Consider the following 18,133-nt stretch of genomic DNA (forward strand, 5'->3'; position numbering starts at 1 on the left):
AGAGAACACATTAATGCCCATTATACGTTACATTGGTATTACACCTGTCTTCTGAGTCAGGTCAAAGGTCTTTTTAGGAATGTTTTTCTGCACAGTGCACAAGCCACATCCCATTCATTTCCGGCTCTTCCATCCATCAGACTTCACCAGACTCAGAGGTTCCTCACACTTTACCTAAAGAGTGGGGAGACGTGATCCGATTGTATGTACAGCCTTTAAGATGAAAGAAGAATAATCACCTCCAGAAATGAAGAGACTGGTACTGGGCACAACAAAACTGTCACTGACAGAAGAAAAACATGACAATTGCGTGATGCAAGAAGTACCAGAAGGCTGTCCTCCACCAAACTGAGTAAGAGAAAAGGCTGGAAGGTGAAGATGATGCTGTACCTTCTAGATCACCCATGACAAACATCTGTCTGCAATTTGTTCCCTTCAGACAAAGGGAGAAGATGGAAAGTCAAGGAACAAGGGCCAAGACTCTTCATTAGACTTAGAAGAGAAAAAGTGAAAGTTCATCAAATGCTATTTTTTATCTGCACTCTTACACACTCCTCCTGCCCACAACCCAGGACTGGTCCCCCCCGAGTCTTTTGTCAACTAGATGGTCACTTTAAACACTGATGAAAACAAAAGCTCTTTCCAAAATAAAGGAATGAAAGAAGAATTCATCTTTATCACAGTGTCCAGGTTCACAGCTTCTAGATCCTTCCATTCAGGTCTCCAAATTTCACTGTAGCTCCTTTGCATCATAGTTGGTCAGGGCCTTTTGGAAACATTCTTCCACTCTCCTGATGTCCTGGCCCACTGACTTACCTAGTCATCTAGAACACTGGTAAATAATGTATAAGCTAAAAATCAACATGAATGACCGCCACTTGCTTTTTGCCAAATATTTTCACGTATTGATTTTTTTTTTTATTGGCTTGCATTTTTCTAAATTTAATTCCATTTAAAAGTTCAATTCCACATTAAACAGTCTCAAAGTAGCTCTCCACAAAATTCTCACTCATTACAAAGGGAAAACTAGTAACTTTCCCAAGGACCAACCTCACAGATGCCACGATAAAAGTTAATAATCAAAGCTGAACCATCATTATGAGACCAAACAGTGTCATGTGCCTCCTGACAGGAAACATGAAGAAGAACATGACGAGATTCTTTTGGAATTACAACCAAAAATGCACTACCTGATTTTAATCATAACAAAACATCAGACAAGCCCAAACTGGACGACATTCAGCAACATAACTGTCCCGCACTTGACAAACATGAGAAGGTCACAACCCAAACCAAACTACACCTACTGCTTTCCCGTCAGTCTGACTCACAGTGAGTGACCTTACAGGGCAGACAGAACTGACCTGTACACTTTCCCAGGCTGTAAATCTTTATGGAAGCAGATTGCCACATCATCGTTCTCCTGTAGTGAGACTGCTGGGTTCACACTGCCGACCGAGTTTTCAACAACTGCGCCACCAGGGCTCCTCAATGGTCATAAATGGCAATGAAAGACGGAGGGACTGTTCTAGATTAATCTCCAGAGGTAAGACAAAAGAGCCTCACTTGGGATCTGTGATTCCCTTTTCATAGAAAAGGCATTTGGGGGAAAATTTGTGAAATCTGAATAGAGTTTGTAAATTATCTAATACTTGTATCCTACTGAATTCTTGACTCTTACAATTGCTCTGTGGTTCAGAAAAAGAACGGCCTTGTTTTTAGGACATACATACTGAAGTTATTTAGAGATCAAGAACATCATGTCTAAAAGTTACTAGGAAATGGTTAAAAAAAACTCTAACAGCATGTGTGTATGTGTTGTAGGTAGGGAAAGCAAGAGAGAAGGAGAGTTTCACAAACAAATGTAGCAAAAAGATAACATCTGGGGAGATCTGAGTGAAGATAAATAAGATTTCTTTTTGCTATTTCCGTGACTTTTCTGTAAGACTGAAATTACATCAAAATAAAAACAATTTTAAAAGTACAAATTGAAAATATAATAAAAAGATTCCTAACATCACTCATCTAATTATATACATTTTCTATTAAGCATTTGCATATTGCTGCATAAATATTCTAGATTATATGCAAATTACATTTAATGCTTCTTGTTTCCATGTTATTAATGAAAATGTTAAATACAAACAGAGCTCTTTACCAATGTGCCAGTTGTGCTTAATGCTCCTCAACACAAATAGCCCAGAAATCAATATATAATTCCTATTGATCAGTTTTTCTATCAGTCAGGGTTCAACACATGAGAAAATGTCTCTTTAGGCTATGAATTTGTTTAGGAGATTATGGGAATGATTGGAATTTGTACGTTTGTTTTCATAAGTCTGTGATAGTCATGTTTGCAATCTTACTCGTCTTTAGGAAAGGGCAGAGACAGATGGGTACAAAGGGGAGAAGAGTGGAAGTAATTTATTCCCAAAGACGGAAGAACATGGGACTGCAATTTCTAGATCCTCTCTTTAGCTAGAGTGATCCGCTCAGTATATCTCCCAATGATACCTCTTAGCTTCCTTCTAGAAGAAGGTCTTTCTTCTACTTTCTTATTCTACACCTCCTCCCCCCCCTTATAGATCCATTCTTCCTAGTGTAGTATTAGTAACCACTGCATTGGAACTTCCTGTCATTCCACCCAAGATGTTCAAGCTACTCATAGTTTCACCCCATTATGTGGTACTGACAGGATAATGGGATAAGACTGAAAGTGGAACATTATCTGATACTGACCAAATTACTTTGAACCCTGTGAATCTTTTCTATGTGTATAAATCACACATCCCTCCAAAAAGATCACAGGCAGACATCACTTCCGGTACTTACAGATTCCCTCACAGAAACAAGTATTTACAACTAAGAGGGTAAACAGCTGTTAACAGGGAAGAGAAAGGCAAAGCTTAACATGCCCAATGCTTCCACTGCTACTGAATAACCCTAAAGGCATGCTGGAGAGAATGGTGAACATTTCTGAAGTACATTTAGAGCCCCTTAGAATAGTGTCTGCATTTGTAGAGTACTACTTTCCATTTCAATGGGGATTTGTGCACATTATTTCATTTTACCTTATTAGTATGATGGGATCTGTTCCTGTTGAGTCCTACAGTGCTACGGCGACTAGTTATCACTCCATTATCTCTACACGCTTCAAGATTTCCCCTTTATTACTCACTTTATTTCCTTCCAGCAAGGATATCTCATATATGTGTCGGTAATTACCAGGTTCTCTATGCCTTATACTTAAGTTTGCCAATTTTTCCCTGATTATAAAAGCAGTAAGTGCCAATTGTTGAAAGCCTTGAAAATCCAGAAAGATCTAAAGAAAAATAACAGTCACCCATAATTACTGTCACCTGGTAAGGACCATCAATAGCATTTCAATATGTTTACATATATTTCAAAGGAAACGAAGACAATTACACATGGTTTTACCATACTTTCCCCCCAGTCTATGAGCTTTTTTTCATACCCTTAAATATTAATCAAGATCATTATTCTTTATAGCTACCAAGATTTCCATCACATAATCATAACACACTTTACTTAATCCCCTCCTTATCTTTTAAAAGATGTGTGGTAGAGACTCCTAATTGCCTCCCCAAGAACTTCCTTCCCTTCATCCTTACTAATAGAACATTCATTTTTCTCAGGGCAGCAACGTGCCCAATTTTAACAAAGTCCTTACACCCTCTGCTGGGTACAGGGATAGTCAGGTGACCACATTCAAGCCAGTGTGACCTGTAAGAGGCAGTAAGTGAGTGGAGGTCTGGGCAAAGGTTTGTAAGGAGGGTGGACTGAGTCAGAGGATGGGCTTCTACTTCCCTGTCTCCACCTGAAACCTGCACAGATTGGCAGCCTTCTTGGGATCAGGAAACAGCAGCATTTGTTAATGCGGAGAGATGAAAGGAAATCTAGCCACTGCTCATTCACTAGGGCCTACCTGTTTACATGAAGAAAAATGTAACCCATAATTCCTGGTGTGGCGCTGTGGGTTAATGCTCTGGACTGTAATGTCATATGAACCTCAAGGTTGGCAGTTCAACTTCACCAGCCACTCCTTGGAAACCTTGTGCAGGGTCACTATGGGCTGGAACCAACTCGACAGCACTTAACAATTCACTTGAGATACTGGGGGTGGGGGGAGGTTTGCCACACAGCTAAATGCTGTGAAACAAAATAATTCGTTTTTTCGTTTTCCTCAGCATCTACTATCATGGCGTCTATGTTGTCGTTGTTGGGCGCTGCTAAGCTCATTTTTGACTCACAGCATTTGCTGAATGGAACCTTTACTGAAGCTGATCTCCAGCTCTTTCCTCACACAGAACTGCTGGGTGGTTTCAAACCACCAAGCTCCTGGGGCCCAGCGGAGCACTGAACCACTGCACCACCAGGGGGCCTTTCATAGTCTTGTTGTTGTTGTTATGTGCCATGGAGTCGGTTCCGACTCATAGCAACCCTGTACTAAGCTTCAAAAACGTGAGACTAAGATCTCACGCAACCAGAACTGCTGTGGTCCTTCTGCCCACCCAATGAGAGAGTTCTGGACCAGGAGCTGTGGCGTGCTCCTCCTCTCACAAGGGCTGCCTATCCTGTAGACCACAGGCTCCCGTTAAGAAGCCCACACAGAATGACACGGGCCTGAATTTGTTCATTTTCACTGTGTATTCAACTCCAACCAAGAGTGACCACGAAAGCTGCCCCTCAGCGGCTTGCATCACCCACATAAAAGAACTCCACAATGGCGAGCCGTCTGGCTGCTTGGCATACTCTTCCTCCTGGAAGGCAGCCAGCTCTGTCTCCAACCTAAGGTGGCACTGGGATCTGGGTCCTTTCTCTGAGCCAATTCAGCTCCTCATGGAAGCTAGGGGTCCCCATACTGGATGGAACCTCATGGAAGCCATGGGGCGGGGGGAACTCCCGGACCAGAAGGAAACCTCATGGAGTCTGTGCCTGTCCAAGTGGTCCCTGGGACAAGGCCACTTACACAAGTTGTGGAGTCAAAGCCTCGTACAGTCTCTACTTGACTGAAAGAATCCAAGATGAAGCTGCTCCTCGGATGAGCACCTTTCCACCTATAAAAGCTACATACAAAGTACTAGGAGTCCGAGGCAGCTGGAAACAGACACAGTGGTATCTTCCGGGGTTCACTGTACCCCAGCTTAAGTCGGCGTTAACGAGATGAAAAACACCTAAAGACTGCTCATCCTTTATAAAGCAGAACAATCCTCTGGTTCGCAGGCCATTGCTAAGAAAGACCCTAGAATAAGCAGAATTGTTGGCTATGTAACCCTTTGTTATTACCCTAGAATAATCTCATCACAATTTATTCTAAATTTCATAAAAAATCACGTGATGCAACATCCAACTGCATCTGGAGGCCGAAATGCCAAAACGTCAGCCCTCTTTATTAAAAACAGAAGTGAGGGAAGACTGTATCAAACTAGTGATTTCTTCAAGGCTATTCTGACAACTAAACCAACTTTGATAAAAAGGTTTCTTTATGTCCTAAAAGGAAATTGAGGGGTGCCTTGACGATTGAGTGAATTCTCGCCTTGCACGTGGGAGTCGTGGGCAGATTTCTGGCTTTAGGTCCAGCCTTCACCTGTCAGCAGAGGCTTGTGTGATGCTACCATGTTCAGCAGGTTTCAGCAGAGCTTTTGCACTAAGAGGGACTAACAAGAAATACCAGGTGATCTGTTTCTGAAAATCACCCGTAACAACTCAATGGGCCATTAAATTGTCCAATTACAGGGCTGACCAAAGCTATGCAACCGCCTGTCCCATTGTGCTTGACGTTGCTGTGGATGAAGGTTGGCCTGAAGGCAGGTAAATAACAAAGGTAACAGAGCCAAAAATTCTGCTTATTCTAGGGTCTGGTTAGTAATGGGCTGCGAACCAAAAGACTGACAGTTCAAACCCACCAGCCACTCCCCGCATGAGAAAGATGAGCCTTTCTGCTCCCTCAAAGATCTACAACCTTGGAAACCCTATACAGGGTCATTATGGGTCAGAACCAACTCGATGGCCCGTAACAGCAACAACAAAGTTGCTCACAGTTTTATTGTAAGTAACAGGGGAGTTTGTTTGTTTTTTTTTAATCCAAAACCTGACTATTTTTACTGCAGTGTTGTTCTTTCATAACAAACACACACACACAAACGACCTCAACAACTGAAAAGAAACTACCTCTACTGTCTGCCAGTTCTAAGCTGGCACTGACTTAGGGATCCAGTCTCGCTTGAGAACCAAGGTGGAGCATGTCAACACTGTGGTTTCCTCTCCTTGGGTTTAATGAAAACCATGGGCCCCCTCACATGCGTGTCTCCTGGATACAGTCAGGGAGCTATGAGTTGTCACCACGTTCGCCTTTGGTTGGCGTGCTTGTACCCAACCATCCAACCACTTCCTTCCCAAGAGGGACTGCCTATTGAACAACTTTTATTAACCAAATGCTCTATTTATATTATCTCTCCTACCTCCCTTTTTGTTCTACCCAGACACATTGGGAGAGAAAAGTTATGACAAACTTTAATAAAAACAAAATTAAAATGATTAAACCTTTCATATCCTTTAGAGATCATCTCTTTTCTGCTGGTTGGTCGAATCCAGGAGGAAACAAATGGGAACCACACAGCTTGCTGCCGCCCTCCAATTACCTCCCCCCAGAGAACAGAATGGGTTGCCAGTGCTCAGATTTCTAAAAGAAATCAAATTTGTCCTCATACAAGGCAGCCAAGTGTGACCAATGTCTTCATTCCAAGGAGCCACAGGTATGAGAGTCAGTCAAACGGTATTGCTACGAGAGGCCCAGTCCACACATTCTCAGGCTTATTCCAAACATGATGAAACTTATCTGTGTCATGAGTGGAGGGTTGCAGACAAGTTCTCTCAGCGATACACAGAGTTTCATTAGGATTCCTTCAAAAAAAGGTTCCATCAAAACAGTGGATTCTGAGGGGATCTACTGGGCCAGTTCAAGTCAAAGAAGAAGTCAGTTTATAAGGTTATGACAACTGTTTTGGGTACTTCAAAGGGTAATCTTGATAGTTAAGTTATTTCTGTGGGTATCTATTTTCTTACTATAAGAAAAAGATGACGTTTTTCTACAGTTTTGGAAACCCCATACAAAGTCGCTATGAATTGAAGCCAACTCCACAGCACTTAACAACAACAATTTTCTTACTGGTGTGGTACTGTAGGATAAGCACTGGACTACTACCAACCATGAGGTCATTGGTTCAAACTCATCAGTCACTCCTCAGAAACCCTATACAAGATAGCTATGAGTTAGAACTGACTCCACAGAACTTACCAACCATAATAACAAAGGGTAAAGATTTCCTCAAAGGACACAGGATGTCCTTCCTCAAAGGACACAGGATGTCCTTCCTCAAAGGACACAGGATGATCATGGGGGCTAAACAGGAAGAAGTTTTAGGAGAATGGAAAACTGCAGGAAAGTTGTACCGAGAAATCACAACAATGTACCTGGTCATTCTTCAAGATAGTGAGGGTTGCCCTATAAGAATTTTGTGGGGGGAAACCTTGCCCCCTGAGACCTCTTTTGTTCCTAAACTCACAGAACATTGAAAAGGAAATTAATTTTAGTCCCTCAAGGATTCCAAAATGGCCACAGTGACATGATGTAAATTGAAGAGTACAGAATTCTTCAGGAGAGGTTGTTGTTGTCTTGTTGTCTGTAAGTGCTGTTAGTCAGTTCTGATTCAAAGCTACCAGACCAGGAGAAGTTAGAGAAGTGTGTGGCAGTAGATGGAGATTGTTGAGAAACAAGAGAGTCACATTTTGATACTTTGTTTAATGAAGGTTTCATGATTTTGCAGCTCTCCATTTTGACTTCCTCTCAGGAGTCCTGATGTGGTGTTGTTGGTTAATGTGACCAACTGCAAAGCCGTTTGAACTACAAGGTTGGGGGTTCAAGCTCACCAGCTGCTCCTCGGAAACCCTATGCAGGGTCGCTATGGGTCGGAACTGACTCGACGGCACTTCACAACAGACATACTAACATCATTCCCACCAGGGGTCTTTCAACATAAGCCTAACCATCCAGAAGGGACAAGGACTCTGGAGTGTGTGTATGGGGGGGTGTGGGGGGGTGGTGGAGCAGCCCCAGAATAATATTCAAAGAGAACCATTCTTCCCCAGTTAGCTGCATAATACCAGCTTTCAGCAGCCCTGTTCCTCATACCATCTTCCACCAAAAATAAAAGTGGACTAAAAAAAAAAAAAAAAATTTTAAATTTATAAAGCCCCAAGAAACCCAGTCTGCAGTCCTGCTGGAAATGAGCCTCAGTCCCGCTGGTCTCTGTGTCCTAGGGAGCTCCTTGCCTCGGCCTGGGCCTTGGTGCTTGTACACAGAGAAGACAACACGACACAGAACCACATCACACCTGCCTGGTGAGGCCACTGAAGCTCCGAAGCCAGCGGTGGGACATTAGCCATTTGGGGATGGGATGGTGACCTATGGGTTATTAGGGCACTGTAATCATTTAGGATAATGGTATCAAAAAGTGAAATGAGAGTCTTGTCCTGGGAATAAACATTGCGACCATACATATACCAAGACATTCTGTGGAACGTGAACGATCGTCCTAGGGCATTTACACTGGCTTCCGTATTCATAACATTAACCCTGGCTAGAGCTAGCTGCTCATTCTTTCTTTGTATTTGGTGTTTATGTCATAGCTGAGACAAAGCATTCTAAAGTCAAAGGACAAAAGTCTTTCCTGTGCTTCACACTTAGGCAGTGAGTCATCAGGGAGGGATTATTTTGTTTGAAAAAACTGATGCCCCTGGGCTAAAGCAGAGAACACCACAGAGCTGTGCTGATCCCAGACAAATACGGGAGTGGATTCTTCCTAGTCTGGGGTCACCGAGAGCCTTCTTCTCCTTGAAATTGGCCCCATGAGCAAGGTTACTAGAGATGGCACACGGTGTACACTCCCTGGCCTTCCCACTTGTCCTAGAGCATCCTGTATCTTGGGGTTGCATGGGTGAACAATTCACATGTGACCCACAGAACATGAACAAGCCAAATCTCCAAAGTAATCTACGGTGTAAGTCACACTGCCCGCCTCCTGGGCTCAGACTGCTCCAATGCCTTCTCATCTGGATGAGGAGTAAAAGCCAAGGCTTTTGAACACCCTGCCCAGGTTCCAGGCTATACCTCCTTGGGTCACATCTCCTAGGACTTCTTGCCAACCATCTGCCCACTTTTCCGTTTCTCCAAACACCAAAAGTATCTCCACTGGCTGGACCCTCTGCAGGGACCAAGTGTTTCCAGTTCAGCTCCACTGTCAGCTCCCTGGAGAGACCAGTACAGAAGAAACACATCATATAAAATACCTTCCTCATCTGCTCCAATCCCACCGGCTCTCTTAGGTATCAACTTGGCTGGACCATGGTTCTCAGGAGTGTGGGAGTTATGCAATGATGTAATTAGGGATCTAATTTGGCAAGTTTTAATGATGTAGTCTGATCTGCTGCCATTGTGTGATCTGACGTGGTAATTCTCCATTTCACCTAATAACCTAGACTTTGGAATCTACCGTGTTCGTAAGTGAGGAGTGGGTATATTGGACTGTTTTCTTATCACAGCTTGCTTCTCTGTGCCCCTTCATTTCCCAAGTCTTCATTAGTGTCTGAGCCCCTTCTCTTTCCCCCTTTCTTTAGATAATGTCACCAAACTGGACATGTGAAGAATGCAGACGTGGCACGTTTCCTTACCTGCATATGTACCATACGCAGAATCAGGATAATAAAAAAGGGCCCTTGGTTAGAACATTTCCTATTTTTACTGCCTATGCAGCCTTTGTGGATATTATTGATAAAAAGACCCATCAAGACAAGTTCCAATTAACATCTACTAAAAATCCCATAAAAATGCCCAGGAGTATACAAGTTTGCAAAGTAGATAGTGAAGCCCTGTTCTCTTCACAAGAACTCCTCACAAGGTCTCAGTGCTGCTGATGGGCAAGGAACCAACCAAGCTGCCCACATCAGACTCACCCTCACCACTCCGTAGAGGTTCCTATACAACTTTGGAATTGACTCACACAGGAAATTGCAAAAGGGTTTTGCATGTTAAAAAGACCATGTAAGCCATACCCAATTCTCAATGACGTTTATACTCTGATAGAGGGAGAGTCACAGAAAACTCCTGGTCCTGTTTGTAGCCCTGGTCTCAAGATGTTTCCATTTCTAGGCTTAAGAATAAAGCAATGGACTAAGTATACTCAGCCGCTGATCATTCGGTAGCAGAAAGAGCTGCTTCCATAAAGACTAAAAGCTAAGGTGACTTTCCACAGTGTCCTGTAGGCTGCTATGAGGTGGAACCCACTGGAGAGCAGCAGCCTTGGTTCACAGAGTATCCCATGCCAGGGGCAAAGCAGTACTTGACCCTTGCAGGCGCGTGTCAGTCCACAGCAAGCTGGCAGCAAGCAGTGGGAAGAGAACTAGGCCTGCTGGGAGTCCCAGCTCTGCTGGGGTCTAGGGCAGTGCTGTCCCTGAGAACCGACTACAGCAAAGGGAATGCTGTCTATCAGCTCCGCCCAGTACGTCAGCCATGCTGCAGGATAAACACTGGACTGACTTACTCAAAGGTTGGCAGTGCAGACCCACCAGATGCTGCACAGAAACCCTATGAAAGCTTGACATGAGTTGAAATGGACTCAACAGCACCTAACAAGAAGAAGCCATGCAGGGGGTGATGGAGCTCAGACGGTCCTGGAATGGTGGGTACTAGTGAGCTGTCTGTTTAACGATGAAGAGGTAACAGTGCCCTTGCTTTGTGCTCCTGCCGCAAACAAAGGTCATTCTGGTGACCGGCCTCGATGCCAGCACCCCAGGCTTGCATCTGGGAGGGGCCAAGTTTGGGAAACAGGGCATACCTGCATTAGCGCCATGCATGGGACAGGCCCTGAAAAAAGGTAATGAAGGGTAAAAACATACACACTGGAACCTTTGTATAATATCAAACCTGGAGTACGTGACAGAGTGAGGTAACTCTGAGGAAAAACAAGTCCTACAGGTACTTCCAGCAACTGGAAACCCTTTGGATGAAAGCCCAACCACTTCACACCATATAGAATTCCACACCTGAACAGGTCTCAGAGTATGCTAAGGCTCTGGGGGCCTCTCAAACACCATGAAAAATCCAATGAGTTTTGCTTAGTTCTTAAAAGCACCAGGAGGCAGGAGTGAGTCACTATTACTATCAGCCCCTCTCCCTTTCCCCAGGAACCTAATATACTGCAGCCTATTGGAGCAGCCTCATCAAGGGCAAATCTTATTGACGCTGTCAAATGGCACATGTAAAAATGTGTCCCTAGTTTCCTTGGGGCTGGCTACACCATTGTGGTTCACCAGAAGGGAGCTTTGAGCAGGTGCTATATGCCAGTTGAAAAATCACCCATGACATGGGCTCAGCCAACAAAGTGTTCTGACCTTCTGCCTGTCCTAGCAAAGATCTCTGAGTGTTTCAGGCTTCTTGAGGAATCCTCTTCCAAGAAGCCAATTCTGTGTCTTCACATTCAAAGGTCTACAGTGAGGAACATGTGAAGAGCAGACAATCCTAAGGGGCTCACTTCCAGAAGGGTACATATAGGCCTCTCCACCCCCGCCCCTTGACCCCACACCCAAGAGAAGGAATACTCTACTTCCAGACCCAAAATAGCTATGGAAAAACAAGTAAGAATCTGGCCTCCAATGTCAGAAAGTCTATAAGGAAAAGCTTGTTCTAAATCCAGACATTTCAAATGACGAGAACAGCGAAACAAAAATGCACCCAAGCTTCTTTGACTACAAAAGAATGAAAAGTTTGGAGTAAATATTGGGTGTAAACAACGTACAGCTCAATCCCAAGATGACCACGTATGTGAGACTGTCCACTGTGTTCAAATTCTAAAGAGAACAGAGGCCAGGAACCTTTTATAAGCAAGAAGCACTTCCTTCCTACTAACATACACACAAAGGGTCTTCAGACAGACTTGTGACATAAAGCTATGAAAAATCCTTTTAATGTCCCCTCGGAAAAATACATCGTTACAAAGACATTTCAGTTGTTAATGGAATAAGGATCAAGTAGCAAAACCAAAATTAAATGCCTATTTGAAAACATGTTTCTCCCATTCTAAGAAGATTTGAGAAAAGGAAGGAGAGAGCTGGAAACACCAAAAAACAAAAAACAACAAAAAAAACACAACTCTTCCAGGCCAGAAGAAAACCTGTGGCTGCTGACCGACATACTTCTTTAAAAATGCAAACGGAAGAGGCAGCTACACTGGGCGACCAAGACATCTAGAGATCCCACTGAGGACCTACACCAACGCTGTCTAGTGGGTGGCACAGTGTCCCCCCAAATCCAGGCCCACCCAGAACCTCAGAATGTCATCACATTTGGAAATAAGGTCTTTACAGATACATTGTTGTTTCTGTGAAATGCCGTAAAGTTGGAGCTGACTGTCAGCGACCCTGTATAGGGGTTCCCCAGGAGCAGCTGGTGGATTTAAACTGCCAACGTTGCAGCTCAAACTGACCTTGCGGTCCAGTGCATTATGCTGCAGCGCCACACCAGGATTAGTTAAAATAAGATGAAGTTATACTGGTAGGTCCTAAGCCTAGTGTACTTATCAGAAGGGTAAGGAGAGATAAGAACTGAGGGAAGAAGGTCATGTGAAATAGACAAGAGTGGAGTGGAGCATCTACAAGCCCAAAGAACTCCAATGCTTTCCAGAAACCTCCAGAAGCTAAGAGAGAAGGGCATGGGGCAGATGGCTCTAGAAGGAGCCCTTGCTACCGACACCTTGATTTGTATTTCATTCTCCGGAACACTGAGAGAGAGACTGCATACCTGTTGTTTAAAGCCATGCAGCGCCTGGTCTCCATTACAGCAGTTCTAGGAAATGGATACATTGTTCAAAAGAACTTTCAGTGCTGATGAATGCTGGAACTGTTTTACTAATCGCTGTGGTAGCCAAAAACCACATGCAAGTACTGAGCACTGGAAATGTGGCAAGTAGGTGGGCGAAACTGAATTTTACATTTTTATTTGATTTTAATATACTGAAACTTAAAACAGTGGCGTGTGGCTACTGTACTGGACAGGCAGACAGAGAGTTGTGGTGACCCGGGAACCCAGGTACCAGGGATGTGTGGGCAGATCTTCGGCAAATTTGGGAGGTCACAAAACTTTGCTCTGCTACTAAAAGTTAGCAAAGTCATTTGGGACTGTAATCCTCATAATTGGGTCACAGTTTGAAGGGGTTCCTTAACATCTCTGAGTCTGAGGAGAAGCCTTTGAGCTATTTCTGTAAGCGAAGTGAGGCATGCCCTATTTTCCTCCCGCCCCCGACCAAGGTCAGGGACGAGGCTGGAGGAGGGACTGCACATCTCACGGAAGGACAATGATGACCGCTACTTCCTGCCACAGGGCCCCTCCCCTCAAATAAAATCCAGGTCCAGAATCTCCAACCCCCAACCCAACCACAGCAACTACGTGCTTGGTGCCAGTATTTGCTTATAAGTCAAATGTGTAGCTTTTGGGGTGTTTCTTTCATAAGTAACTTGGGACCTTTGGAGGAGAAATGGTTCAACAGCTGCTTTTAGTGAGGAATCCCATTCCAGGATTCCCCTCAGGGGTTTGTGGTCTCTGATTCACCAACTGGGGTGGTCTGCCGGCCTACTCACATCTGTAAATGGGACCTGTCCCCCCATGCTCACTCTCAGGGCACACACCATGCGTCTTCTCATTCCCGTGACCACTAGGACCCATCAGCAGGTAACTTCTCCTTTTCATTGCTGTCCACTTAATACCATCCCTCCCTTGAGAGGGGCAGCACTAGACTTTGTGGTAGGAGGCGCCCACTGGTGTGGGTGGCATGGAGACATGGCTAACACCTGCAGGGCAATGTCTAGCGGGTGCCTTGCCCCGCCCAGATGCTTTCTGTGCTGAAATAACACAAACAAAATCAAACCAAGAACCAGGTTAACTCTGATTAGCACATAAAACTAAAGCATCTAGTGAGTGGCAGACGTCTAATGGGAAACGCTGACGGAGCAGGAATCAGTACAACGTAGTCGTCTCTCAGAGTCCCATGTCCAGATGCAGACCCGGCTTCCCCGGAGCAGACAGAGAGACAGAGTTCAGGGGGAGGTTACAAGCCACACAGACAGCTCAAGTGACCCATCTGGCGATGTCACATCCTCCCCAGAGGGACCATCCATTCCAGACCGCCAGTGAGAGCCTGATGGTAGCCAAGCAGTCCTGTCCACCCTGCAACAGGCCAGGTCATTAACATAGATTTGCAGAGCAAAGCAGAAAAGTTTAATTGCCTGTGATTACCCAGTTCTAGAAGGCTTCTACATAATGGCTCTCAGATTTCTTGCCTGGTATTGACACAATTTCCCAGACTCTGGCTTTGTTAGATGCCCAACTTAGAAGCAATCGTTGGTTTGCCCTCACAGAGGCTCAAGGCCCACTGTGGGTGGGGTCCTCCCCACAAACGTTTCTTGTAGGAGGGGTCAGATCTTTTGCTTTCACATAGATGGAGGTGAGTGTGTGTGAGTATGTGTGAGTGTGTGAATAATGTGGGAGAGGGGGAGGGGAGGACACGCTAGCATGTACTTAGACGAAGGACTAAGACAAGGAATATGTAATCAGAAGCCATCATAATTACAAATGTAAATGAGCAGGCAATTGGCACTGACCTTTGTAGATTGTTAGAGGACTAATTAAAGCAAATCAGGACTCGGTTCCAACAGAAAAACAAGACCATGCACAACCCAAGCACCTCCTGTCCTTTCCTGGTAGCTGCATAACACATACCTATCTATGTGTGCCTTACATACCAACAAACAGGCCTCTGTGAACAAAAGGCCTATCCAGGCGTACCTCTCGGAACACTGTTAGCAAAGTTGCCAACAAGTGCTACCAATATTTGAGCACCTGCATGTGTACGACACTATTAGGTTGTAGATAAATAGACCCCAGAAACACAAATCACGAACTGTGCTCAGAATGATTCTTTTAAGATTCTGATTTTTTTAAAAAAAAAAAAACCAGAATCAAGTTGTATGCTATTCTGTAAACAGCATTTTTATGTAACAATATCATATTCTCTTCATGTTGATACATAATGATCTCTCTTTATCTTTGCATTGTAAAGCATCTTTCTAAAATGCCAGATGAAATTTACAATCCTTGTCCAAATAGCCCTTCATCAGGGAATGAGCTTAAAACCGAGAGAGTTGTATTTTCTCCATCCCTCCCACCCTAATATGCATTAAAATGTCAGCCCCCCTCCAACTTGTTTTGGTGCATTTTTACACTGAGCTTCTCTAGTGAGAAATAGCTAATCCATACGCCTGCCTCAAGAGACCCGGTATAGCCCTGTGGTTTAATGTGCTAGGCTGCAAGAAAGGTTTGAGCCTCAAGGTCTGTGGTTCAAGCTCATCAGCTGCTCTTCAGAAATCCTACACCAGGTCACTAAGAGTCGGAACCGACTTGATGGCACTCAACAATAATAGCAACAAGAACATGGCTGCCTCAATGCCCTGTCAACAAAATGTGTGGTACAAAGGAGAAAACAAAGCGCATTGGATTTGCCAAAAAAATGCTTCAGAGTTACAGAAGTGGTCACAACAGATTTCAGTGCTGTGAGAAAAATTATAATGAAACTGCACGTAATTTAGCTATTTACAGAAAGAAGAGAGATGTAGTTCATATTCAAAGGACAGCCTTATGCCAATTTTAAAAATAAAAACAAAACCAAATGCGAAAGGTGAAGACTACTTTTTCACATTCACTTTAAGTTGTATGAGTAAACCAGAACCTCTCCCTGAAACTTGGGTCTCCAAAAACGATCCATACGCCAGTGCATTAAGGCTGCCATTAACACCATATCATCCCCTACAAAGTGGCCTCCGAGTCCCAGGAAATCACAATCCAGAGCACCCAAGATGTCAGTAAAGAAGGATACAGTGTTCTGATGCAAGCAAAATATACCCTCAGCTCAGTCATGGTCAGAATAACCTTGAAAAACCTGAGCAGGTATATTAATCTGTGTAGTAATGAGCATGGTGCTGCGGGTTAATGTGCTGGACTGCCATGTCGGCTTCAATTGCAAGGTTGGTGGTTCAAGTTCACCAGCCACGCCTCGGAAACCTTATACAGGGTTATGAGTTGGGACTGACTCAACAGCACTTAACAACAACAACAACAACAGTACTGAGTGTATCCGTGCCAAGTGGTGAGAGAAGACATCAGCTATATTCCCCAACACAGTTCTTGTAGGGCTTCTGTGAAGAATCATTACATTTACTTAATATGAGGCTATGTTGATAAGTTTTGCTACAAAATCATAGGACTCTTTATTAAACAAAAATATCAAAATATGAAACTATTATTTCTCAACAATTCCTCCTTCTAGGTCTACACCCTTCTGAAGGTGGTATATTTCCTTCTCTTTAACCCTTCCCCTGGTAGCGTAGTGGTTACGACTTGGGCTGCGAACCTTAAGGTCAGCAGTTTGAAACTACCAGCCGCTCCGCAGGAGAAAGATGAGGCTTTCTACTCCCGTAAAGATTTACACCCTCGGAAACCCTGTACAGGATCGCTATGGTTCGGAACCGACTCGACGGCACTTCACAACCCTTCCCCTGGTGTGGTGCTATGGGTTAATGCGTCACACTACACAGCTGTTTGAACTACAAGGTTAGCGCTTCACATTCACCAGCTGCTCCTTGAAAACCCTAGACAGGGTCACTATCTATGGGTTGGAATCCACTCGGAATCAACTCGACAGCACTTAACAACAACAACCCTTCCCCGAAGAATGCTGCACTCTTCAGTTTACATCACGTCAAAATGACAGTTTGGGCACCCTCAGGGGAGTTAAGTTTGCTCCTTTGAAATGTTGAGTTTGAGAAACAAACTGAGGTGGCAATATCAGGGCTGTAGGGTGATGGGGTAAGACTTTCCAACTAAATTCTCACAGGACAGTTTTTCCTACCCTCCAAGAATGAGCAGATGCATTGTTGTGACGAGAAAAAAGTCCTTGGCACAACTTTCCTGGCCTTTTAGTCACCAATGCAATTTTCTATTTCCTTAAAAATCTCTTATAAGTCCCCAAGATCATCCTGTGCCCTTCAAGAAAGTCCATCAAAATGATCCCTCTGGAGTTGCCAAAAATAGTTGCCAGTACCTTCTCTGGTAGCACAGTGGTTATGAATCGGGCTGCGAACTTCAAGGTCAGCAGTTCAAAACTACCAGCTGTTCCGCGGAAGAAAGATGAGGCTTTTTGCTCCCGTAAATATTTACAGCCTAGAAAACCCTGTATAGGGTTGCTGTGAGTCAAAGCAGACTCCATGGCACACCACCACCATGACCACTACCTTCTGAACTGACCTCCCTGCCTTGAGTTGAGCTGAGTCAGAAGACCCTCTGGGAAGCCAGTCTTCGACACCTTTGGTTGAAGGCACCTTAATGAGACTAAGACAAGTATATTACTGAGAGAGCTTGTATGCTGTCATCTACAGATCTCAAACACATGGAGAAAACCGGGACTCTCATAGCAAAACTTTTTGACTTGTCCTTGTATATACAAAATGTAGGAATCTGTCTACATGAAAGAGAAAACCGTGAGAAAAAGGGTCAGAGAGAAAACAGGGGGAGAAGGCTAATAGCATATACAACACAAGGGGCCTCTTGTCTTCTCGCCTCTCCAGGCCCTGATTGAGTGAAATTAACTTCAGTTTCAGCCGGAGCCAGAAATGCCTTTTTAATAAGCAAACAGGGAAGCAGATCCTATATCATACACACCTATGAGGGCTTCCAGGCGTCTCTGGTGAGCTGAGAAGAAGCCAACAGCCCATAGCAGCCAGCGAGAGGCACAACCCAGCATGCCTCAGCGATGCCGGGATTTCTCTGGCTCCTTGTGCAGGTGTGATGGAAGGAAACATGGTCCCAACAAAGTAAGACAACCGAGAGGAAATATGAGGGGGCTTCACAAAGATCAAGGCAAAAATGGAATTAAAAAGAAAGGAATACCCCCACAAATTTTCTGAAGAACCTCACATATTCAAGTCAACAGTATGTATATACAGTACTGAG

At 44.2% G+C, this 18,133-nt stretch overlaps 1 protein-coding gene across 1 annotated transcript in view; it reads right to left on the reverse strand.

Annotated features, from left to right (window-relative positions):
• The window catches only part of ZFHX3 (zinc finger homeobox 3), a 201,392-nt gene that overhangs the window by 88,364 nt on the left and 94,895 nt on the right, over positions 1-18,133 (reverse strand). Inside the window, exons 5-6 of the mRNA XM_006860200.1 lie at positions 10,022-10,054; positions 4,353-4,377 (exon numbers count right to left, since the gene is read on the reverse strand). Coding sequence (XP_006860262.1) covers positions 4,353-4,377; positions 10,022-10,054 — 58 coding nt within the window. The remainder of the gene's footprint in view (positions 1-4,352; positions 4,378-10,021; positions 10,055-18,133) is intronic.

Source organism: Chrysochloris asiatica, unplaced genomic scaffold (assembly GCF_000296735.1).
Source record: "Chrysochloris asiatica unplaced genomic scaffold, ChrAsi1.0 scaffold00037, whole genome shotgun sequence".
NCBI classification, from domain to species: Eukaryota; Metazoa; Chordata; class Mammalia; order Afrosoricida; family Chrysochloridae; genus Chrysochloris; species Chrysochloris asiatica.